General features: G+C 40.7%; 1 protein-coding gene across 7 annotated transcripts in view; it reads right to left on the bottom strand.

Moving 5' to 3' along the window:
* Positions 1-27,128, bottom strand: part of nrp1a (neuropilin 1a) — a 189,275-nt gene that overhangs the window by 56,053 nt on the left and 106,094 nt on the right. For all 7 annotated transcript variants that reach the window (XM_059971944.1, XM_059971946.1, XM_059971948.1 and 4 more), the window contains 2 exons: positions 23,035-23,201; positions 3,793-3,948 (listed from right to left, as the gene is read on the bottom strand). In XM_059971944.1, the coding sequence (XP_059827927.1) occupies positions 3,793-3,948; positions 23,035-23,201 (323 nt within the window). The remainder of the gene's footprint in view (positions 1-3,792; positions 3,949-23,034; positions 23,202-27,128) is intronic.

Here is a 27,128-nt window from a genome sequence, read left to right as displayed (position 1 = left end):
CATCTCTGCTCCATCTTCATCCCTGTCAGTAACTCCCTCCAACTCACTTGGGCAAGTTCCTCTCTCATGCCTCTGTAATTCCCTTGATTCCATTACAATACTGATATATGTGAGTTATACTTCTTTCTCTCAAATTGCAGTATAATCACTGCCTCCTCAGCGTTCCTTTACATTAAGCTCCCTAATAATATCTGGGTTATTACACAACATCCAATCTAAGATGGCCTTTCCCTGAGTACAGCACAGGCTGCTCTAAAAAGCCATCTCGTAGGCATTCAACAAATTCCCTCTCTTGCATTCCGACACCAACCTCATTTTCCCAATTTACTTGTATATTGAAGTCCCCCATTAAAATTGTGTTGTTATCCTTATTTCATGCTTTTCCAGCTCCCTTGGCAATTTCATCCTCACATCTTGACTTCTATTTGGAGGTCTATATGCGATTCCTGTAATTTTTTTACCCTTGCATTTTCTTATCTCCACCCATAAAGATTCAACATTCTCTGACCCAATGTCACCTCTTTCAAAAGATGTGATTCCATCTCTTACCAACAGAGCCACATCACCACCTTTGCCTTCCTGCCTGTCCTTTTAATACAAAGTATATAAGCTCCCAACTATGGCCTTCTTTCAGCCGTGACTCAGTAATGCCCACGATGTCATACCATGACATGCACCATGAGTTCATCCACCTGACTCTGAATGCTATGCACATTTAAGCACAGCACCTTCAGTCCTGCATTCTTCGCCCTATGGAATTTCGATTCTGTGGTACAATTTTACTCTTTGCTCTGCCTGCATTTCTACCCAATCACTGGCTTGTCCTTCCTTACATTCATGTTACACCCATCATCTACTTGTAAACCTGCTGGCTCATCCTCAGCTCTATTATCCTGGTTCCCATCCCCCTGCCATGTAGTATGGTCTTCTTGACTGGTTTCTCTGATTCCAGCAGCGGTCGGTATGCTGGGATTAACATTATGGAGATATGGTTAGAGAGGTCAAGAAGAGGCTGCCGGATGGCTTTGTAAGTAGCATGCTTGTATGACCATGGTCCATAACTGAGTATGTCAACAATTAAACTCTCTATTGCAGTTGAAGGCAGGTTTTAGGATTTTTGAATATAATTTTGAGTTTAATTTGAGTAGAATTATTGTTCATCCTGAGGAGGGAGGGATTGAATCCCTGGTTTAAGCATGTGCAAAATGTTCAACTGCATTTAGTTCCAATGTTCGGGGAGAAACAAAAATTAAAAATGATTTTGCGTGTGAATAAGGGAAATGTGCAGAATAGAGCAAGAACAAGCTTTAAAAGGTATAGACTCCTGATGTATGAACCACTTCATCCTGGCCCCATTAAGAAAACTGACCTTGCTAATGGTCCACTAAAGGAAATAGAGGAAATAAAACATTGGAAATGTGTAGGCTACCCATTCCCGCTTACTGGGAGGTTCCTTCCTGACATTGCATGTTATGTTTTCGTTTTATTCCAATTACAGAATTACATATATTTCAATTTCTCTCATATTTCACAATTAATGGGATACAAGGGCTATTAGTAGTAAAGTTATAATTCGCTCTATTATGGGTAATTGTCATGCCTAGAATGTTTAGGAGGTCAAATGGAAGGTTCATTTAATCCTCCAACTTCGTCATAAGGCATTCATCAAAAAATTGCTTGAATGCTTTCTGCCTTGATTTCTAAATTTGCATACTTCCATGGTCTCCATCTGTAATCTTCTTCAGCTCCATGAGAGTGCATTTTAACCTTGCAGCTCTTCAAATTTAATTCTGTTTCATTTCAAAAATGTACTTTATTCCTAATATATACTCAGTAATACACCCAGGGTGCATCTTTCTCTACATTCATGGCACTAACAGTTCTATACATTCTCTTCCAAAGCATTTCATCCCTAGACAAAGCACACGTGGCTGTAACACAGGACAATCCCTCAGAATCTAGCAATGTAGGACCTAAACTGTGATCCATCCCCACAAAGCTTTTGTCATGGCTGTCCCAAACTTCAGTGCATCCCTGAGCACGTACAGTTGTACCACTAAACTCTCTGATCCCGAATTTCCTCACAGATCTTTCCACCTTTTGCCTTCAAAGGACGAATTGTGCAAACAATTACGGGTAAACAAATAACACTCTGAATCAGAGCTCACGAAAGTGACTCCACAGCAGCAAAGTCAGTTCATCACTGCAGCCAGTCCAGGAGCCCATTAGTTGTAGGCTACAGCCTCAGTTCAGCGCAGGGACAAGTAAACTGTGTGGAGCAGTGAACTGAATGCCTGTACCTTGTCTCCGGCCCCAATACTCTAACCTTTTCAATCAGCCAACCATCAGCTCATTCTTTGCTCTTAGGCCCAGACCCTGCTACTTCAATTTGGCACCAAGTTCACTCCAGCAATGCCCAAACTTTGGCTAGTTCGTAGCTCTCAGGTCCGGACCCTGTTGCATCAGCTCGGCCCATGCACAACCTTTTCAATCTGGCCTGGTGCTTAAGTTGGTCAAACATTGTCTCATTCCTCGCTCTTGGGCCTGGGTCCTGCTGCTTCAGTTCAGTGCCAAGACTATTCCAGCAATGGCCAAAGATCGGCTTATCGCACACTCTTTGGTCCAAGCTCTGCCGCCTCGATTTGGCCTGGTCACACCATGCTACCTCAGCTGCACTGCACCTTCGACTTTCCAGTTTACTGAATCCCCAGAACACCACAAAATGCCTGCTCATGCAGGCTGTTCAAAAGCACAACTCGGAAGGGGAAGTTACAGACTATTGATTACAGAGATCATTGCCAGAAAAAGTGTGTTTTATTGAGTAGATGATAGATTAACTTGCTGCCAGGGAAGTGTTGCTGTCTCACCAGCGCCATTTTAAACCATGAAGCATCCCCAGATGTTTTTGCTATATTAGAGTGCTGTGTAAATGGAACTTGTTGTCTATAATGTGGAATTTTAGAGAATCACATTCAATCAGATTGGGTTACACTAATAGTTCTACCTTCAGGGAAGCAGCAACTTATGCTGCCTCCTTTTATGTGGATGAATGATGCAGAAGGCCATTCAGCTCTTCAAGTTCATTCCAGCTCCTACAACAGACAAATCCCATCAGTGCCAACTCCCTTTCCTTATTTTCCTCTCCTCCTGCAACTTACTCTTCCTCAAATACCAGGTGACTGGTTTGCCACCTGCCTGCACAAGGGGTAATTACAGTAGCTAACTAACCAACCAGCATGCACTCGAGATGTAGGAGTAGATCAGAGTAGCTGGGAGAAACCCATTTGGAGAATGTGCAAACTCCACCCAGTCAGCACCTGAGGTCGGGACAGAACCCGTGTTCCTGTGGTGAGAGCCAGCAGCACTATCTGCTGCACCACCGTTCATTTTATACTGAAGGTCCGAGGACCCAGTGTCAATGTTGCAACAACTTTTTTTGCCGGATGCTTATTTTCCAAGAAAGAACATCATATAGAACACAGAATATGGAACACCACACTCGATCCAGGCCCTTTGGCCCACAATGTGCTGACCTTTAACCTACTCTAAGGTCAATTCAACCCTTCCCACCTACATAGACTCCATTTCTCTGTCATCCATGTGAGAGTCTAAGAGTTTCTTAACTGTCCCTATTATGAACACATCTGAAGTAAAAGATAGGAAAAACAATAAATGCAGGAAATATTCATGGATGCGTTGGGCTGAAGGGCTTGCTTACATGCATCACAGCAGAATCAGGTGAGAGAAAGGAAAAGAGTTAATGTGAGAGATATTTTTTATCCAACATCTTACCTTTTGCTTATTTTTTTCTTTCACAGTGATCCAGTCTTCACCATTCGAGCTCACATCAACTTTATATGTCCGGATGTAATACATCCTCTGGGTTTCTTTGGAGATAGCGCCCTGCGTTGCTATTGCAGAAACGTGCTGCAAGAACCCCAAGTCCACCTGCACGATTAAAAGCACAAAGAGCGTGTTCAGCGTCATTTAAATATATATTATCATGTCTTAATACCAGTTACCTTGTGTGGAAAGCATGGGGCCAACTCTCACCAAATGTTTCCAAGTCTTAAAAAAAATTGAAATTACAGAATGTTGATCAACAGTTTATAGAGATTGTTACTATCTAGCATGAAGAAAGCTCAGTATAGCCTCAGTGTCCATTTTGTGCTTTTGAATTGGAACAATTTATTCATTGGAGACCCAGTATTTATTTATTTGTAAGTTCACTCTTAGCCTGACTGTCTGTTATGTGGGTGCTTCAAGCCCTTTTTCCAAAATGACATCAATATGCTGTAGATTAAATCTTCCCGGATTACTTAATGCAAGGAGGTCACTCAGGGACTGCAGCTGGAGTTTGGCTCAGTGATCTGGTTCAACTAAAGTTGCAGCAGTTCATGAACTCAAAATGAAAGCCACCTTTGAAAAGGCTGGACAGATAGCCGCTGCTGGAGTAATCATAGTTCACATCTATGCCACTGAAGCCAGTGGAAATGAAAAGAGAAAACAATAAAGGTTAAAGAGAGGCCTACTCCCGATCAGCTCTGGAGGAGAGGGAGAGGAATATGGAGAAGTGTGGTCACATAAGAAAGCAGGAAACATTAAACATGCATTTTATAATACCGATATACCATACAGTGTGCCATATTGCATTAACACCTCAAGTTCAATAGTCACAGCTTCAGCATTCTGTGTGTGTTGCTTGGATTTCCAGCATCTGCAGACTTTCTCCTGTTTGTTACAGCTTCGCCGTTGCTTTTCAGGAGACTGACCAAACAAAATATGTGGTATCGATATTTTGTTGGAAAAGTTTTGCTTAGTTATTATTTATTTTCATTCACCGTCTCCTTTAACATTCAATGACTCACTTGCATTTGAGAAACGTGAACCGAGGTTTCAATGTGAAAATAAAAATGGTGGCAAGAAACTGAATTGAAATTTGAAGTTTGCCCCGGCTGAGTGGGAGACTTATTGCTGCCAGGCACACATCTGGTCATGATTTGGATTCACATGCAAGAGAAATCAAACATAAATGCTACTGATTCCTTCCCGTTGCAGGGTTCAGGATGTAACATATTGTAACTAACCGGACTTTATGAGACTACACAGGCCAGACAGCAAGCCCAGCAATGCTTTCTTTGGACTTCAGCTTTTGTAGAGCAGGGAAACTAAATTCTAAGAACTATGTAACTGGAGCTGATAAAGTTATTTGTGGTTTGCTCAAACGGATAAGCCATCACCTTTGCACAGTGGGGACTGAGCTTTAATCGAGTGACTATGCACATTGATTTGCTTTTAAATAGTCACTGTGGATGGAGTTGGGCTCCATTTCTTTCATAAATTTTTGCAGAAAAATCAATCTTCTTGTTGAATTTATTTTCAAAGGTATTTTTGAAGATTGAAATCAATTACCTCTTATAATGTTGCCTATATTATAGCTCTTAATAACCTCAGCCAAATGAACAAATGTGCTATTTTTTCAGCTGGGTGTGTGGATGAATGAGTCCCAGAAAGCCCTTCAGCATCATGAGCCCTCTTTGCCACTCCAGAATGCAATACGAGTTATGCTTAGCATGGTTACTTTGTCCACAAGGCTCCTCTACTTAATTACCATATAATAAGGAACAAGACATACATCAAGTGAGTGGATTAAAGTGTTTTAAGGAGTCTTATCACATTAGTGGGCATCTGCAGACTCTGTGCTGCATTACCACTTTGGGAGATATCATAGGTTTGTTCACGCAGCTGGAAGCATATCTCCACAGCTTTTACAACTTAGTCTGTAAATCTCTACTGCAAACTTAAGTAGAGAACTTCTCTTACTTTTGTGTTCAGGGTAACAATACTACCAACAAAACTGCACATTAATTAACAGCACCTAGTTAGCCAAAGAAGATAGTGACAAGCCATCTCGTTAAACTGCTTCATGCTCTGTTGCCATGGTTGGTTGTGATCCAAGAGTCCACAACATTCAGAAGCATTCAAAAACATTGCTGAATAAATAAACCTGAGGACCATCCAAGAACTTTATGACAGATTTTCCAGCATAAATGCAATGGAATTCCAGCAAGTTTGTCACAGTCGAACTCCATATGGGGTCCAGCAGTGGAGCATAATGATAGATTCTTCGTCAGGAAATTCTCTGCAATGTCGGGGCATCTGCATTCCGATATCTAAGCAACAGAGTCCCAGACTCTCTGGCATTTATGCAGGTAATACCAATGTTTCACTGACCAACAGAATAAACAAAAGGGAAATTGGATAGGATTTTCTTTACACAGCAAGCAGTTCCGAATGAACTACCTGAATGGATTGAAGCAGGAGGATCAGGAAAATCTCTCAATGCACTTGGAAAGAAAACATTTGCAGGGCTATGGGGAAGGAGCAGAGAATTGGGATCAATTGCTCAGTTCTTTGAAAGGACTGGCATAATCTTGTGTGCTAAATTATCTTTTTTTTGAACTGTATGAGTTTTTGATTCTATTATCATGAAGCCTTTTGAAATACATACTTTTGCACATTTTCTCCAAAGTCCTTTAACTGCACGATCACTTTAAATATAGCATTCTTTAAATGCTGTGTAATGTCCCATCAAGTGGCTCAACTGAAGCCAAACAAAACAAGATAAAGTTGAATATTTGGGTTTTGACTTGATGTGGAGTTTTTCTATCTGGAATTAAAATGGTTGACCTGCCCTGCACTACAGCATTCTGTTTATTTTTTATTATCTTAATGTAATTATGTATGACACAAGATATTTGGAAGGACAGAAGTTTTTATCTGTATCTTGGTGCATTTGACAAGAATAAGCCAATGTTAAAAGACTATTGTGAGTTTTCACTAGTGAGGGTTAGATCAGTAAATCATGGAAGATTAAATTCTGTACTAACAAACCAAAACTGCAAGTAGTTTTTTGAACTTTAAACAATGGGAACACAGAGCAACTTGCTCCAGCATATTGGAATCTCGGCTGGAATCTAACCATACACTATTTTAGGATAATAAGTATGTTCTTCATTTCACCATAGCGTGGTTGTGTGTAAATTTCACAAAAGCATCACATCACTCCACAAATTCTGTATTGAGATCTGATCTAACATCCCACAGGATACTTAAAGCTTTTATCTTGAGGCCAGGCATTTGGCTATTTAAAAGACAAAGTAAGTGAGCATGCCAGCAAGACTTGCATTTCCCAGCAAACAGTTGAAAGTAACTTGGTGTATGTGAGGAAAATTTATGTGGGCCTTTGCTCAGTGAAAGCAATGCGTGGGGACCTGGGGGATGAGGAAAGAAAGATAACAGGGTGTCTGACTTACAGAATTAAACCCTCTTAGGATTCAATACACAAGTGCCTGTCAGGATCTGTGTAGGAGTAAAACTGCTTGGGAAATAATGTGGAGGCATAAAGCTTGATGAGGGAAGTCTTATTCTATCCAATCATCAGCTATTGTGGTGAAATAGGATTCATCTGGATGTCAGAATAAATCAACGTGGGATTTCCGCAAATTTCCAGCACCCCATTCTATAGACAGCTTTCCAGCTGTATGAAATCCCTCCATAGTCCATGGTTCATCCTTTCCTCCCCTCTGTTAAAGGCTCAGCATCAATTGTGAACAAACTAAAAATAGATATCAAACTCCAGCACTCATCTTCCTTTTCCACTTACCATAAGTTTGCCATTGAAGTTTGAAGATGGGTAAATAATTTTTATCTAAAGAAAGAGGACAGTTGCTTTGAGAATAATAAATTGGTTTGTAATGACATACTGAGAAACACATTGAATTAGAAAATGATCCTTATTGGATTTCTGAATGAATTTATTATCACAGATGGCTATTGGGTATATTTGAAGTCGAAGTTGATAGCTTGTTGATTAGTAAAGGCACCACAGCTGAATTGGGTTGAGAGTGATAATAATGACTGGGCTTGATGGGATGAAATGGTTGAATTCTACACCTATGTCTTATGATCTTGTGTTCTTACTATGCCTGGTTTCAGAACTGTGGCTATACAAGGATAACTATTAATTAAAGGATGGTGGGGTTGCTCTGATCTGAATGACTACATCACCCAATCAACCATTGAAACATTGCTGCACCATGTGACCAGTTTTGGTTGACGACGTTGACTGCCAGAGCACTTTACTTGATGCTCCCTTCCTGTGTGAGCGATTGAGGGTGAAAATGATGCCTTTGTTTAGATCTGTTTAAAAGAGCCCACAGTTCTGCTGAATTGATTGGGAGATATAGAAGTCCGGAGGTGCAGACAAAAGTAGGAGAGTTTGCACATTTTCGAAAGACATGAGGAAATAGAAGGTATTCCTCAAAACTGACGTATAATTAGCACAAACAAAATGGAACCAAGAACAGATGGCAGAAATGGCACAAATGCAATCTATAATAAAGTGCTAGGGGTGTTTACGTTTACTTGCTGTACTCCATGTTTCTTGGAGCTGATAACATTGTAGAGGCCATGAGTGCCACCATTGAAGAACAAAGTGCGGTGACCTGAAAAATTTAATTAGTACAGATGGGCACCAGTTTTTATGCAGCACCAGAGAAGTAGCTGGCAACAATTTTTCAAAAAAAAAGAACCATTTGGTGAGATCATTGAGTTGATAAAAGTGCATTTCAACTGAACGCTGATCAAGTTATTTTGAAATTGCAATGTTGACACTCAGAATCAGATGTAACTGGGGATTACAATCTCAGTCTGAAGGACAGAGTAAAATAGCATAATTTTGAAACAACCTTGCACAGAGTTTTTGGAAAAGTATCAATGGATGTTTGAATTGATAAGCAAAAGCAGGCTAATGTCTTCAAACACACAAGTCATTACTTTTGAAAAGGTGAGGAGATCTGCTATGTAAAGGAAATGTGTAGGAGTTCTGGGAGCTCAAGGTGCAGATGTGGTGCGGTAATGTCAGTATTAGCTATACCTTCTCCATCAAGAACTGTACCATTGAGTATTAAGTGTAAATTAAGCCTGAAATCAGGTTCCCAAGAAACCCAAGAGGTGTGAAAACAATGGAGCACATGACAAAGGTCAGGATACCAGTGCAGGGAGATCAGGTAATTTCTAGCTCTCCATTTAAAGCAGCAGGCATTGTAATTGCAAGAAAATTTAACATCCAGCAAGTAACCTCCTCAACCCCCTACTCTACTCCCTGTACACTCACAGTTGTGTGACCAGATTCCGTTCTAAGTCCATCGAGAAGTTTGCAAATGATCCTGCTATAATGGGACGCATCTCAAATAATGATGAGTCAGAGTACAGGAAGGGGACAGAGCCTTGTTGCATGCTGTCATTGTGATGAGAATAGCTTGGGTCCAAATGCTGGAGTACCCAAGGCTAGGACTGAGATACGATTTCAAATTGGACCAAGAGTCCGAGCACAAGACAAACACTAGATGAAATCACCAATAGGCTTATGATTGAGCACGGAACCTCAGTTCAGTTGCTCCTTAAATGCTCAAACCCTGGCGCCCAAAACACGATTGCCAATTAGCGGGACTCTCCTGAATCCTTAAAGGGGCCGTGCCAGTTTTCCATACGCTGGGGAGTCAGAGCATCTAAACCTCGGAAGCTGGTGCGGATGGGTAGTGTCATAATAGTCATGACAATAATCTTTCCCTCAATGTCAGCAAAACAAAAGTGCTAGTTATTAACCTCATGGGGGGGGGGCAGTGCACATGTTCCTGTCTACATCAACAATGCTGAGGTCAAGAGGGTTGAGAGATTCAATTTCCTCGGATTGAACATCACCAATAGCCTGTCTTGGTCTAACCATGGCCAAGAAAGCTAATCAGTGCCTCTGCTTCCTCAGCAAGCTAAAAAAAAAATAGCTTCTTTGACCCTTATCAATTGATATCAATGCATATTGAAAACAGCCTGTCCAGATGTGTCATGCTCCAACTCAAGAGCAGTGTATATTCTGCTATTATTGAACAGCTGCATAGTATGATAGGATTGACTACTGACCTTGTGATCAACATTATGACCTTACATCTTTATTGTCCATTGACACTATACTTTTCTGTATTTTATCTGTGCTCTTTTACTTTTTACTTTGTACTAACTCAATGCATTGTTGTAATGAACTGATCTGTATGAACAGTATGCAATGCAAGTTTTTCACTGCACCTCAGTATGTGTGCCAATAATAAGTCAATTTACCAATTTACTAAGTTGCAAAAGGAAACAGAACATGGCGGACACATTGTAGAGAAATAAAATTATCAAATGCATACAAAGAATTGTCAAATAGCACTAAAGATAACAATAACAAAGAGGAATGCAGGTCGAACATCATTCTATATGATCACTGGAGACAGCCATTCATGTCAAAGGCTTGGATGTGGTAATGACCGTGGATGATGTAGAATACAGATCACAATAGGGTGAAATGCTACAGGTATAATATTGGCAGGTCCCACCAATGTCATATTAATTCCAGTTAAGTGCTACAAAAATGAGGAGAAGTGCTACATACTCCAAGGGAAGTGTTATAAACACCAGGGAGAAGCTTTGTAAATACGAAGAGAAGTGTTACATACAGGGAGAAGTGTTACAAACATAGGGAGAAAAGCTGTAAACACAGGGAGAAGTGTGCAATCTCTGGGAAAAGTGTTGCAAACACAGGGAGAAGTGTTACAAATATGGAGAAATGTTGTAAACACAGGGAGAAGTGTTACAAACATAGGGAAAAGTGTTACAAACACTGGGGAAAGTGTTACAAATACTGGGAAAAGTGTTGCAAACACAGGGAGAAATGTTATAAACACAGGGAGAAGTGTTACAAACACGGAGAAATGCCGCAAACACAGGGAGAAGTGTTATAAACACAGGGAGAAATGTTACAAACACAGGGAGAAGTGTTATAAACATAGGGAAAAGAGTTGCAAACTCTGGGAAAAGTGTTGCAAACACAGGGAGAAATGTTATAAACACAGGGAGAAGTGATACAAACACGGAGAAATGCCGCAAACACAGGGAGAAGTGTTATAAACACAGGGAGAAATGTTACAAACACAGGGAGAAGTGTTATAAACATAGGGAAAAGAGTTGCAAACTCTGGGAAAAGTGTTGCAAACACAGGGAGAAATGCCGTAAACACATGGAGAAGTGTTATAAACACGGAGAAATGCCGTAAACACATGGAGAAGTGTTATAAACACAGAGAGAAATGTTACAAACACGGAGAAATGCCGTAAACACAGGGAGAAGTGTTACAAACACGGAGAAATGCCGTAAACACATGGAGAAGTGTTATAAACACAGGGAGAAATGTTACAAACACAGGGAGAAGTGTTACAAACACAGGGAGAAGTTTTATAAACACGGAGAAATGCTGCAAACACAGGGAGAAGTGTTATAAACACAGGGAGAAATGTTACAAACACAGGGAGAAGTGTTATAAACATAGGGAAAAGAGTTGCAAACTCTGGGAAAAGTGTTGCAAACACAGGGAGAAGTTTTATAAACACGGAGAAATGCTGCAAACACAGGGAGAAATGTTATAAACACAGGGAGAAATGTTACAAACACGGAGAAATGCCGCAAACACAGGGAGAAGTGTTATAAACACAGGGAGAAATGTTACAAACACAGGGAGAAGTGTTACAAACACGGAGAAATGCTGCAAACACATGGAGAAGTGTTATAAACACAGGGAGAAATGTTACAAACACAGGGAGAAGTGTTATAAACATAGGGAAAAGAGTTGCAAACTCTGGGAAAAGTGTTGCAAACACATGAGGAGTGTTACAAACACTGGGGAAAGTGTTGCAAACACAGGGAAAAGTGCTACAAGCACAGGGATTAAGTGTTGCAAACACATGGAGAAGTGTTACAAATACAGAGAAAACACTAGGAAAAGAGTTGCAAACACTGGGAAAAGTGTGCAAACATGGAAAAGTATTGCAACCACGCAGAGAAGTGTTACAAACACAGAGTGAAGTATTACAAACACAGGGAAAAGTGTTACAAACACAGGGGAAAGTGTTACAAACACAGAGAAGTATTACAAACACAGGGAAAAGTGTTACAAACACAGGGGAAAAGTGTTATAAACACAGGGGAAAAGTGTTATAAACACAGGGAAAAGTGTTGCAAACACAGGGAAAAGTGTTACAAACACAGGGAAAAGTGTTACAAACACAGTGGAAAGTGTTACAAGCACAGAGGCAAATGTTACAAACACAAGGGGAGTTGTTACAAATACAGGGAAAAGAGTTGCAAACACAGGGAGAAGTGTTGCAGTTACAGGAAGAAGTGTTACAAACACAGAGGGAAGTGTTGCAAGCAGCAGGAGGAACACTGCAAACACTGAGAAAAGTGTCACAGTCACTGGGAGGAGCATTCCAATGTCAGGGATAAAACATTGTAAACACCAGAAATATTGCAAATACTTGAGAGAAGTATTTTCAATAATGGGTGAAGAATGGCAAACACTGCAAACAACACTGACAAGTTTTGTGAAGAGCAGAAATGTTGAATATAACTAGAGTAGTATTGCAAATATGGGCAGAGCTGCTGCAGACACCTAGAGAAATATTGTAAACTCTGTGAGAAGTGTTGCAAATCTCAGGAAAAGTGGAAATGTTTGCAGAGTATTGTCAACTCCATGTGAAGTTTTGCAAACATTGTAAGAAGTGTTCCAAACAGGTGAAGCATTTCATACTCATGGAGAAGTGTTGCAAACACAGGCAGAAACACAGCATGCATGAGAAGTGTTGCAACCTCCAGGTGATTTGTTGTAGCTTCAGGAGAAGTATTGCAAACTCTAGGGGAAAAGGCAATAGAACATAACCTAAGATACTCATAATCAGGGTATTCTGCACTGGGACACCAACAGTACTGAGCAAAGACTGGTAAAGCACCTGAGGCTAACACATTCAAAATCAACAGATAGTGAAGCAAGGACAGATAAATTGTGCAAAGTTCATGTGCGTGCCCTCTCCGCAGAGGACTTAGCTTTGCCTTTTGCTTGGCACATTATAGAGGAAAAATAGCAAAAGCCCAAGCATGCAATGGTGAAAGCAAAGAATGGGGTTCCTGTGCATGTTAGAAGCAAAGCCTCAAGTCAGTCCAGATTACAGTGTGATCATTGGAACAGCACTAATAGAGTGAAATGGTTAGAAAACTGTATTTGTTTAATGAAAAGTACATTACTGGGGGCTGTCCATCAGTGTGTCCCAGGACTCAAACTGACGGCGCAAACACAATTGTGTGAAGGCACAAAGCTACTGAGGAATTCGTCTCAGAAAGCTCAGATTGGCACTTTGTAGCTGAGATAAACAACCTATATTTACAAATGGAGATTTCCTCTATGAGATTAGAATGGATCTTCTTAGTAAAAGATCCAATGACCTAGAGAGACAGAAAGGAAGGGGGAAATTTCCTGACTCAGCTAAACTGAAACAAATGCAGTGTAACTAATTGGTACAAATAGCTGTATAATTTTTTTCTTGTGAATACTGTCATGCCAGCTTTTCATTGCACGTATACAAACACATATTTACACATATGATACTAAACTCTTGACTTGGACCTTGAAATGCAATCAAGGAGTGGTAGCTGCATGGAATGGGAGTTCATTGTGACACTGACAGAGTAAACAGCACGGTCAGAGAAGGTGAAAAAGGAAAATAGAAACATAGAAAGTAGGTGCAGGAGTAGGCCATGCGGCCCTTCGAACCTGCACCGCCATTCAGTATGATCATGGCTGATCATCCAACTCAGAACCCTGTACCTGTCTCTCCATACCCCCTGATCCCTTTAGCCACAAGGGCCATATCTAACTTCCTCTTAAATATAGTCAATGAACCGGCCTCAACTGTTTAATGTGGCAGAGAATTCCACAGATTCACCACTCTCTGTGTGAAGAAGTTTTTCCTCATCTCGGTCCTAAAAGGCTTCCCCTTTATCCTTAAACTGTGACCCCTGTTCTGGACTCCCCCAACATTGGAAACAATCTTCCTGCATCTAGCCTGTCCAATCCCTTTAGAATTTTATATGTTTCAATAAGATTCCCCCTCAATCTTCTAAATTCCAGTGAATATAAGCCCAGTCGATCCAGTCTTTCTTCATATGAAAGTCCTGCCATCCCAGGGATCAATCTGGTGAACCTTCTCTGTACTCCCTCTGTGGCAAGAATATCTTTCGTCAGATTAGGGTACCAAAACTGCACACAATACTCTAGGTGCGGTCTCACCAAGGCCTTGTGCAACTGCAGTAGAACCACCCTGCTCCTGTACTCGAATCTTATTGCTATGAATGCCAACATACCATTAGCCTTTTTCACCGCCTGCTGTACCTGCATGCCCACCTTCAATGACTGGTGTACAATGACACCCAGGTCTCGTTGCACCTCCCCTTTCCCTAATCGGCCATCATTCAGATAATAATCTGTTTTCCTGTTCTTGCCACCTAAGTGGATAATCTCACATTTATCCACAATAAATTGCATCTGCCATGAATTTGCCCACTCACCTAACCTATCCAAGTCACCCTGCATCCTCTTAGCATCCTCCTCACAGCTAACACTGTGAATCAGGGAACAGAGAGCCTAGTGAACAGAGAACAGTGCAATAATGCTATTGTGTATATCAATTCAAGATTGATATGGTTATATTCTGATTTACATGGTTATATTCTGAAATGCAAGTAAACATACAAGTTAACAGGACATCTATGTCGGGAATGATGAGACCACGACCCCCTTTGTGGCTCTGCCTCCTGGTTAATGGTTATGGTGTTGTGTACCTCGCTCACAGCTTTGGACTGCCACACTACATGGTTTGAGTACTTAATATGCTTCTGATTACTGCATTACAAGAAAGAAGTGTTTACACTGAGTGGGGTGCAGGGTAAATTATTGAGAATGGGAACACTTTAGCTATGAGGAACATTTGGTGTGTTTGGGACAGAGGAGGGAGAGGTGAAATTGAATTGAGGTGCTTAATACTATGAATGGCCTAGAGGAAGCAAAAGCCCGGGGCCCCAGATTGTATTTGACAGTAGAATTAGATGGAAATAGGAAATTCTTTTTGTATAGCAGAACTGGGACATGTTGTCTGAAATAGTGGTTGAGGCAGAAGCCATTATACTAAAAAAGTACAGTCAAATATATACTTTTAGAGCAGTGAGCAGCAGGGCTGTGGAGCTATGCTAAAGGATGAGAACTTTTGATGTGAAGACATGAGCTGAATTGAATCCTTCTCTGTTGTATGTTTTCAATGACTCTATATTGAACGATTGTGTTCAATTGATGCTTCATATCTAAGTGACTGGTTGAGTCTCAGAGATACGCAGAAGAATCCATAATAAATAAAATAAATCAAAAATAATCTATTTTGAGGGCAGAAATCTCCACAGACAATCAGAATCTATGAGGCATTTCAGTTGGTCACCTAAAACAATTGCCACACTTTAATTGGGAGCTTTTTTGCCAAGCTAGTTTATGGAAAATTCAGCAGATGTCAGACTTGGCATGTTGAGAACACTAATGGTCCTTATGGAGCTCATGAAAGGTATGGATTAAAAAAAAGAATAAAAAATACTGCTATAATTAGATTTTAGATTAAAGCACAATTCATCTATGTGTAGAGACATCTGAATTTAAAATTCCTGGGAGTAAATTCATTGTACTTTGATCTCATAATGCTACCTACACCATTAGCAAAAGTCCTGTTCCTTCTGATCAATGTACGATCAGTATCCTTCAGCTAGCAACAACAACCACCCTTTGAAGCTGTACAACATAGGTACATTTCTGAGCACTACTTGAAACAAGGAATTGCATTTGTTGCTGCCACTCGGAGTTGCAGAGATACACAAACAGGCTGATGAAAGGAAGGTAAACTCTTTCTGGTTGCTCTGGATGAAAAGGGATGATGTGGATGTGTTTTATGTTTAGTCATTTATTTTATACATGCTCATACACAAGATGAGCAATTAACTGGTAGTGCCAATATTTATCGTCGATTCCTAATTGCTCCAGAACTGAGGGAAACAGTCGACATTCACTCACATGTAGGCCAGAATGGCATCAGATGCAAGATCTCCTCCTCTTTCAGAAATCAGTGAATTGGCACTTTTTGTAAAAAATGGAATAGTTATTGTGATTTGCTTTGAAACATATCCAGATTTATTGAATTATTCAGTTAGACCATAAGACATAGGAGGAGAATTAGGCCACCTGGCTCATCGAGTCTGCTCCGCCATTCAATCAGCTGATTCTTTTTTCGCCTCCTTAGCCCCATTTCCCGGCCTTCTCCCCATAACCTTTGATGCCATGTCCAATCAAGAACCTATCAAGCTCTGCTTTAAGTACACCCAGCAACCTGGCCTCCACAGCTGCCTTTGGTAATAAATTCCAAAAATTCACCACCCTCTGACCAAAGGAATTCCTGCACGTCTCTGTTTTAAATGGGCGCCCCTCTTTCCTGAGGGTGTGCCCTCTTGTCCTAGGCTCCACCACCATGGAAAACATCCATTCCACATCTAGTCTGTCTAGGCCTTTCAACATTTGGAAGGTTTCAATGAGATCCTTCCTCCTCCTCCTAAATTCCAGCGAGTACAGATCCAGAGCCATCAAACATCCCTCGTATGATAACCCTTTCATTCCCGGAATCATCCTTGTAAGCCTCCTCTGAACCCTCTCCAATGCCAGCACATCTTTTCTTAGGTGAGGAGCCCAATACTGCTCACAGTTCTGTATATTCTCCATGTCACTCCTTAATTGTCCTTGTCAATATTCAAGCTGCTACTCCAGTTTCTCAACCATGAACTCTATCGCTTCAACATTAAGGCACATTCTACTTGTGAAGAAGCATGTTACTTCTGGTGACTTCCAGTTAGATGGCAGTGCGTTCGATCACTGATTCTTTGCGGCCAACCAAAGGTGTTATAGTCCCTTTTAAGCATTTTTTCTACAATTGCAAGGCCCTGCTGGACGTTAAGAACTTAAAGTAGAGCAGATATACCCCATCAAAGGATTGCTCGTTGGTGGGGAAGCTGAAGGGTCATACTGCTGCCTGCCACAGCGAGACGTTGGAGGAGTCGGTGTGTGAAGGCATTGTGCAGTTTAACAACGAGTGATCATCTTAGTTGTTTTCCTTGTGATGGCAACACTCTGTTTGATATTTTAATTGAATAGGATTTATTTAAATCTTACATCCGCCCCACAATATGACGGAGTAGAAATCTTTGTGTTATGACTGTGTCGCAGTGTTCAGACACATGAGTCTAATGGCTTGTAGAAAGAAGCTGTTCCATATTCTGCTGGTCCTGGCTTTAATGGTGTGGTACGGTTTGCCAGATGGAAGCAGCTGAAATAGTTTATGGTTGGGGTGACTGTTGTTCCTCATGATCTTCCAGACCTATGCTCTGCGCCTGCTGCTATAAATGTCCTGAATGGAGGGAAGTTCACATCCACTGATGCGCTGGGCTGTCTGTACCACTCTCTGCAGAGCCCAGCGATCAAGGTTGGTGCAGTTCCCGTACGAGGCAGTGATACAGCCAGTCAGGATGCTCTCAATGTTGCCCCGTTTGGAGGTCTTGAGAATGTGGGGGCTCATGCTGGACTTTTTCAAGCTTGAAGTGGAAGAGCCGCTGTTGTGCTTTTTTTGCCGCACAGCTGGTACATACCGTCCAGGTGAGATCTTCAGTGATGTGTACACTGAGGAAACTACTCACCCTCTCAAATGCAGTCCCATTGATGTTGACTGGGCCGAACCCGTCTCCATTCCTCCTGTAATCCACGATCAGCTCTTCTGTTTTTTGGACCTCGAGGGAGAGGTTGTTACCTTAGCACCCCTGTGTCAGGGTGTTAACCTCTCCTCTGTAGGCTGTCTTGTCACTGCTAGAAATAAGGCCCATAAACATTGTAATGTGGAATACTGCAAGTCCAATTGACTGATTTATTGGCAGGCGACAGGAGCAGACGGCAAAGGAGGTGTGAGGCTTCAGCTGTAGCGAGGACCAGACCTCAAGCTGGGGTGTCACCCATTGACGGCCGCCCAGCAGAGAGCTGTCGGAATTGGTGCACTCCACTGAGGGCGGTGCAGTGCAGCATCAAAACTGGGGTCAGTGCTGCCCACCAATGTTCGCTTGACAGAAGACAAGCTGTACTGCAGTCAGCTGCAGACTGCCACAACATTCATAGCACCATCTTATGTGTGCTATATGTGCCTCGGGCTGTGTATGATTGTTGGGACTGTGCTGTGGACTTTGGCACTGGAGTAACACTTTTGTTTGGCTGTATTCATGGGCATTCATGTATGGTTGAATGACAATTAAACTTGAACTTGAACTAATGAACGAGGGAAAGTTATCAAAAGAGGGGAATGTATTGCTCAAAGTTCAATGTTCAAAGTAAATTTATTACATAAGTAGATATATGCTATCATATATAACCCTGAAATTTGTTCACTTCTTTTCTTTCTCTTCTTTCTCAGTAAATCCAAAAACCATAATAGAATAAATGAAAGACTGCACCCAACAGAGTGAACAAACAACCAATGTGCAAAAGTCGACAAATTGTGCAAAATTAAAAGAAAAATAATCGTAATACATAAATAGGCAATAAATATTGAGAACATGAGATGAAGAGTCCTTGAAAGTAAATGGTTGTGGGAAAAAGTCAGTAATTGGGCAAAGGAGGCTGAGTGAAGTTATCTGCACTCATTCAACAGGCTGATGATTGAGGGGTAGTGACTGTTCCTGAACCTGGTAGTTTGAGTCCTGATGCTCCTGCACCTTCTTCCTGATGGCAGAAGTGAGAAAAGAGCATGTCCTGGGTTGAGGGGGTACCTGATGATAGATGCTGCTTTCCTGCAACAGCGCTCAATGTAGATGCACTCAGTGGTGGAGAGTTTGTTACCCATGATGGACTGGGCTGTATCCACTACCTTCTGCAGGATTTTGCAATCAAGGGTATTGATGTTTCCATACCAGGCTGTGATGCAGCAGATCAGTATGCTCTCCACCACACATCTATAGAAGTTTGTCAAAGTTTTAAAAATCATACGAATCTGTGCAAACTTCTATGAAAATAGCGGCATTACTGTGCTTTCTTTGTAATTGCACTTATGTGCTCATCCCAGGACCAGGCCTCTGACCCTCTCCACCTCTGATCCCCCAGTGAGAACCGACTCGTGGATCTCTAGTTTCCACCTTCCAAAGCCAATAATCAGCTCCTTGGTCTTGCTGAAATTGAGTGAGAGGTTGTTGTAGTGACTCCACTTAGCTAGATTTTCAATCTCCTTCCTATAAGCTGATTCATCCTCACCTTTGATTCGGCCAGTGGCACTGGTGTCTTCAGCAAACTCAAATATTTGCATTGAAGCCGTGCTTTGCCACACAGTCATAAGTGTAAATAAAGTAGAGCACCTGTACTGAAGGAAATTGTGGAGATGTCGTCAATCCAAACTGACTGGAGGTAATTGAGTCCAATTGCATAAGGAGTATTGAGACCAAGATCTTGAAGCTTACTACTTGGTTTTGAGGGGATGATTGTATTGAATGCTGAGCTGTAGTCAATAAAGAGCATCCTGATGTATCATCTTTGCTGTCCAGATGTTCCTAGATTATGATTAGGTCAAGATACTGGCACTTGTCACTTTGCAGCTATCATTGCATAGACCACCATGTTTAAGAAAGAGACTATCTATAATCACTAATAAGCAATGGGTGTTTTGTGAAAATTCAATTCTTCCATTGTGGGTTTTTTCAGAGAGACTTTCCAGATGGCCTGCACTGAGATTGGCCACTAAATTTTTCCGATCAAGATGATGCTGAGCTGCGATGTTGATGAGGTTGTGGCTCAGTCTTAACTGGTTCTTATGTTCGTAAGGACGGTTTGGAGACATGGGGATTAAGGGTCAGATTATGGTTTAGGAACACAGAAGAGGGGAAGGTTGAGATCAGGTCACAGTGTTCCACAGTCGAAGGCCAGCATTCACCATGGATGGATATCAGGTCAGCTGGCACTGTAGATAAAGTCCAATGATCCACGTGGTCTGTAGATAAAGTTGGTGGATCCCATGGAGGACACCTGGTGAACCCCCAGGTTCAGAGTTTCTGGCCTGGAGTTTGGGGTCACATGATCAGTGAGTCCAGGGCTCAACACCGACAATTGAAAACCAAAGTCAGTGAGTCTGGAAGTCAAGACCTGATGGTAGAAGTCCTAGTGGACATATCCAGAAGTTGGAGGCCTAATGTTTGTGAGATTGTGGAGGCTGGAAGCAGTCTGCCTTGCAAATAGAGATGTGTCTGTGGGGGGGGGGGGGAGGTGATGAAGAAGGGTTTGTTTTGTTGCTGTTGTCTTGTTTAGTTGCTGTGGTTGTGTTATTGTTATTGTTGCTTGTGTTGTTCTGCTGAACATTGTGGACTTGCCTTGTTGGCATCGGAATGTGTGGCCAACTTGCAGGCTGCCCCAGCACATCATTAGGCTGTGTTTGGTTGTTAACAGAAACAATGCATTGCACTCTTTGTATTCATATACATCTGATAAATAAATGAATTATCTTCTTGAGTTCATGGCAATGGGTAATAAGATTGACATTGATATTCAAACACTGAGATTCCGTTTTTAGAAAATACGAACACTTGTAAGTATTTCTGGGTGTTTATTTTTCCCTATAGTTCAGCAAACACTTCTTTCCCCCTAAGAAAATGATTTTCCTTTAAATCAGTTTGACTCCAGATGGAAAAATGCAGTTGCACAGGCACATGGTTTGAACATCTTTGTAGTTGAAAAGGACATAACAAATTACTTTTTTTTACAAGATGCAGTATAACCAGCTGACAACAAAGACATGTTACTCCCTGGCATCTCAAGAATGGCCTTTAATCTGAATCAATACAACCAAATTCAGTAATGAATTTCATGTCTATCTTCCTTGGGCTTCTACTGTAAGATTAATAAAAACAGAGCTTTAAATTATAAAGTCAATACAAAGAGCAGAATTAGACGTAGACTGAAAACAGATGTGGGACCTCTTACCCTGACAGCTGATTGGTTCTGGAGATTAGGCCTGCTATTACATTAGAAGCATTGTGGTCCTTTGTACTTTGAGATAGATATATGTTTATTTTGTCCTGTGAAATTAGTTGATTTGATAATTTTTTGGAAGGATGTTCTGCCTGTGTGCACTTCATAATTGCAAAATGATTTAAAAGCCTGCTGCCACCCCATTGGGAAGGTTGTGACCAGGCTGAATTCCAGGATTAGCCAGCAGCTGCCTCATTCCCCCCCCCCCCCCCCCCACTCCCCCACCTCTTTGAAAATGAGAGTGAATCCAGGAGCTAATAGACATCAGTCGTTCCAACTATATTTATAACCTACACAAGTTAAGCCCTGAGATCACGTTACAAACAGTGATGTGATGATTGTGTGCTGCCACCCCCAGCAACAAAAATGCTCCAAGATTTTTGGGAAGGATATCAAACAGTTCTCTCCCGGCTGACTGCTTGGGACTTGTAAACATCAACAGAATGGCATTAGAGGGCTTAGACCAACATTTCAGGGCCCCTATGGCAATGTGTCTCAGTCACGGCCAGTGCTTGGGATGAACTCTCTGGAATATTGCCCATTCTATGCTTTGAAGTAACTGAAGTTTGAATAGCTAGGAAATGGACACCACCAGACTTCCCAGTAACACATTTGTATTAGTCTGTAAAATGTTAAAACTTTTCTGTCTGAAAATTCCCAATGGAAATAATTTTATTTTCCAAAGGTATGTCTTCTTCTTTCATCTTTTGAATTACACTTCACCATCAAAATTACATTGGAAAAATCTTTTAAACTTTTAATCTTTCATGTTATAATAATGGCTTCTGTTATTATTAATCACATTCAAACCTCAGTAATAAATATTGTCAATCTCACTTCAGGTTTTAAGCTCACCACTACATATGCATTACTCAAATGCAGCTTAACAAGAACCTTTTCATTTACTCTCTATCTACGTGAATTATATGTGTAAAGATGCAAATGTACCCATTGGATCAAATTAGTATTCCCCTATAATCAGTCCAATATTTCATCAAGTAACAATGGGGAAACAGCCTAACTACGTTTATCATCCACATCAGCAATAAATCCTAGTTAGCCAGCCTGTCTCAATTTTCCTCCATATGCCTTTCTGCTGATAACCTATCAAACTATTCATTCTGATTCCAAAGAAAGACATTTCCCCTTCGATTCCTACCCCTGGAAACAATCTGTTTTTTTCCCCTATTTTCTTGCAGCCAATTTTGAGAATTGCCCACTTTACCCCTTAATCTTTTCTAATTATCTCCTTCAAACAACTTCAAAACAATTCATGTGGTGCTTGCCCAGCACGTGTCATTTTTACAATCACATAGGCTACTTCTATTTTCAAAATTCAAGACAATTTCATAGTTAAGGATTCAAAATCTCCCCTTTATCAAATGAAAACAATATTATAGCATTTAGGTCAATGGAAGTGGGGAGAATATATCAAGCGCTGAATGCTTGTCAGCAACTCCACAGAATTACACTGACAGCAGTGTGTGATGAACCCATGAACGTATTCCTTGCCTGTATATATGCACTGTCAATACAAAATAACGTTTCCCCAGCAGTGATGTGGAAACTATCACCCAGTTGGAGTAGAAAGCATACAGATATCATCCATGTCAAAGGCTGCTACCAGTAGCTGATGGGGGAAGAGGTAGATGACAATACTGGGCCACCCATCCCCAGCACTGATTTCTCAGCATGACAGATATGATTTTTGCTGGTTAAAACAGACAAAAAAAAACTGATGGAACTGATGACAGCGTGCTATATGGTATTTTCCATTGGGTCTCAGGTTTGTGACTGTAATTGCAGAAAATTACACAGTCAGAAATCTTCTTTGAAGTTTGGATTAGAGATATTTTCCTTTGCAGTTCAAAGCTGGACATTCTCTTCAGCTGCAAACCTCTCAAATAACAACAAGGCACAGACCTTGCTTTACTCATGACATTGTGAGCCAAGGGAAATCCTGTGGTTGTGATTACCTGTATCCATTCTTTGTTAGAGTCTTCTGATGGTGTCCACGCGTTTTCTGGGTAATTTAGTCTTGATCTTTCCGATGACCAGAATATATTGTAATCGCTGGAACTCAAAATTTGATCTGCATGAATTCTGCCGGATTCCATGCCAAGTGATTCATTACAGTGAAAATCTGGGCATAAAAACAAATAACACATAAATATAAATTCCTCTTATTACTGTGGCTCATGAAGTAAATGTTTTGCACAATTGTACCTCTTTCCTTGGTTCTTTTGTATTATTTAAATCTGCTATAAAGAAATCTGAAATATAAATTGAATTTGGTTGTCATTCCAACCACCGATCTCCCTTCTCAATGCTGGGGTGCAGTCCTGTTAGCAATACCCGCGGCTAAGAATTCAGATACAGCTCTGGTTACTGGCCAGTAAAAGTCCTGGGGCTGCTCTCAGTCTGCTGGGATTTGTTCAGTGGGAGGACATTCATAACCTCATGTCTTCAATGTCTTCAGCAGTCTAATGCAAATGGAATGAAGGCAATTCCAAGGAAAATCTTGTTGAATGTGTCTTGGTTAATTGTTCGTTTGTGGGGAATTTGTTTGCATTCAACATCACCAGACAGCTACCCCCAGGACAGAGTGTTTTCTTCTTCTGCCCTCCATTAACTTCACCTTTGTGTTGTGAATCCCTCAATTACTTTGACCTGAGATTGGATATTAATCGCTTTAACTGTTTGTGCCCCTTTTCTATCCAGGCTTTCCGAAGAACTGTCCTCCATCTTTTCTAATGTCATTAGTTTGTGTCTACCCTGTGTGGGTTGAATGTTTTAGTGAACAGCTCTGTTTAAATGTAGTTGTGGGAACACTGGACAGCAAACAAGTGTCGGAACCGGATATAAATTTTGCTATATCTTTGTTTAGTTATAGAAGTCAATTTCAGACCAATGGGGTTGAGATGCTTTTTGATTGTATGTGCAGAATGGTCATGATGGAACAAAATGACACTGATGTTAAAATAAAATACGTATTGATATAGAACTTATTTTCATTTAGAGACTCAACACTGGAACAGACCCTTCTGGCCCTATTAGCCAGTGCTGCCCAATTACATATATTTGACTAATTAACCTAGTAACTCGCACATCTTTAGAATGTGGGAGGAAATTGGAGCACCTGAATGAAATGCACATAGTCACTGTTATAATGTATAAACTCCTTACAGACAGCGGTGAAATTAAACCCAGTTTGCTGGCATTACGCTACCATACCTCCCTAAACAGATGAAACAGAACTAACAATGAAAATTGTCAGTTGCTAGTGTATTAAGCAGATCTTTCTCAGCTTCACATACAATGGACTGAATGGTCTCCTTCCATAATATTTTAAAGCGTCATTACTTATACTGTAAATCAATACATCCCCTGGAGATTAACTCAAAGTCATTTTGTCTCAAGCTGCACAATGTATTGAACAGTACTCTAAAGTACTGTATTTAAAAAAATGTTCCTTCCCTTGTGCAAATCTCAAACCTATCTTTGTTCGGATTTTTTTGGCATTTGAGCTTCAGTCTGCAATTGACAGGATCGCCTCACTAAAGCAATAAGAGATGTACCGCACACACCGGGTTGCCAATAGCAACGCAAAATGTTCATCTTCCAATCTTTTAACATTATAATTCCACAGAATCACTCTTTATTGATTTATGAGGAATTGTCAAAAATTCTTGCAAAGCATCCTTTCACATGACTGTGTTTTATAGTGGACGGTAAAATGGCAGAAACAGGTGGCACTGACAGTGGTCAGTAGCCACATTTGGTAAAACGGTCTGACACATGCTTTGTTCTGATCACAGCAGCACCAACAATATTAAATGAGGAAAATCAAACGATAAATGTTACAATCCTCCACATGGTGTTGCAGTATTAACCTTCCAGCAGTACTGAGAGAGGCATTGCCTCAGGTACATATTTAAATTGTCATGCCTAACCAGATGCTATTTCAAAAAAGCTGGCTTGTCAGACTTTAGACATTGGCTATGGCTGTTTATACAATTTGCACCATTTCTGTCACCTCAACATGATCCATTATGTTGTCAGTGGTCAGAAGAGAAGCAGTCCTTCCGGGTTTTGGCTTTCACTATAATTTTTGTTCAACGAAGGTCATAATTAATGCTGTCAGAATCTGAAACTTTATATGTTCTGCCTGAAATTTCTTCTTTGAATCTCGCTTAGTTGTTTCTGGCCTACATTAAGAGGTTTTTTGTCAATCCTCTCTGGAACACTGGATGGAGAGCATCATAACAAAGGCAGAAAAAATGGACACTTACATTAATGTTCAAACGAGGCCTGCTCCTTATTGAACACTTTCATTAAAAATCAATATAAGCTTGCATTTAATGCACTAATTTATCAAGGTGGTAAAATATAATAAGGCAAAATATCTCAAGGTGTTCAACAAGCCATAACTGGAGCTGTCAACTTGCAGATGAGACATTAAACAAGTCCCTTTGAGGTAGATGAAAAAAAGCGTCCTTTGCAAGAAGCAAAAGGAAACTAGTTTCTCTCTCAGTGTACATCATGGAGAGCAGAGTAACTAACCATTTATCACATTCACTCGTAGTGAAAGCTTGCTTCCTCCTAATTAATTGCCCTGCTTTCCAACAATGACTGGATACTTCCTTTCAAAATAAATTTGTTGCGTCAGACTCTATTTTTGTGTATCTCTTGGATGTAATGAGATGTAATATAAATGAAATCTCACTTTTTTATCAGGGACACTTATACAATGTACGATATCAAGCAGAAGAAAAATTGCTCTAGGCCCTTTATGTTATTGCTGTTTATCACGAGGATTTGATCATGGGGTGTCTACAGAAATGTGTTCATCTTCCCCGCAATACAACATGTCAAATTTTACTATTCAAACCCAAACTGAGTTGAGAGATCAGTAACAAAACTTCAACTCAATAGATTTATATTACTTCCTCGATAGTAAAAATATCAAAAAGGTGCTTTAATTCAGAAAGAAATATGATAACTTAAAAATATTTGTAATCAAATTGTGCATTACCTCCAGCATATTCCTTACAATATATAGACATCTATTGCCATAAAGGGAGGTCACGCTTGGTCAAACTGGAATTTATTATTTACATAGTCTGTATTTTTTATTTTCTTCCACTTCCTTAGCTAATTTCTTGCTCCACAGTTGCTGAAGAGCAGGATATTAGGCCAGCATTATTGTCAAGTGGAGTCTTACATTTCACACCCACACATTTTCCTGGATGTGCTTGCTTATTGCTTTGTTGAGATGCTACCAGGAGCTGGAGGCATCTGTCTTCCTTCAAGTTAAAAGTCAATCACACACGCCTCTTGTTGCCAAGGTCCTCAAGCCCAATCCAATCCTCTCACAAATCACTGATCATCTCTTCAACACACCCATTCACTCTTCAACCAAAACATTACCCCAAATCACTAATACCACATTTCCAAGCACATCCCTATCACCATCCTCTCCCTAACTGAATTACAATTGTACTACACTGGACATTTTTTTTGTTCTAACTCTGTTCATTCTAGTATAGCTTTCTATAATTTATGTTTGTCTTCTGAATGTTATGCCAGCAACGCTGTTACAAGAGATTTTCATTGCAACTATGCATCCACATACTTATATGTAAAAAAAAACTCGATTTTGATTTTGAACCCTCTCCACCATCAATCATAGGACATAGAACATAGAAAATCTACAGCACAATACAGGCCCTTCGGCCCATAAAGCTATGCTGAACGTGTACTTACTTTAGAAATTACCTAGGGTTACCCATAGCACTCAATTTTTCTAAGCTCCATGTACCTATCCGAGAGATTCTTAGAAGACCCTATTGTATCCGCCTCCACCACTGTTGCTGGCAGCCCATTCCATGCACTCACCACTCTCTGAGTAAAAAACTTACCCCTGCCATCTCCTCTGTACCTACTACCAAGCACCTTAAAATTGTGCCCTCTTGTGATAGCCATTCCAACCCTGGCAAAAACCTCTGATTCATGATCAATGCCTCTCATCATCTTATACACCTCTATCAGGTCACCTCTCACCCTTTGT

Source organism: Hypanus sabinus, chromosome 6 (assembly GCF_030144855.1).
Source record: "Hypanus sabinus isolate sHypSab1 chromosome 6, sHypSab1.hap1, whole genome shotgun sequence".
Taxonomy (NCBI): Eukaryota; Metazoa; Chordata; class Chondrichthyes; order Myliobatiformes; family Dasyatidae; genus Hypanus; species Hypanus sabinus.
Note: the sequence above shows the minus strand (reverse complement) of the source record. Positions and strands in the feature narration are given on the sequence as shown.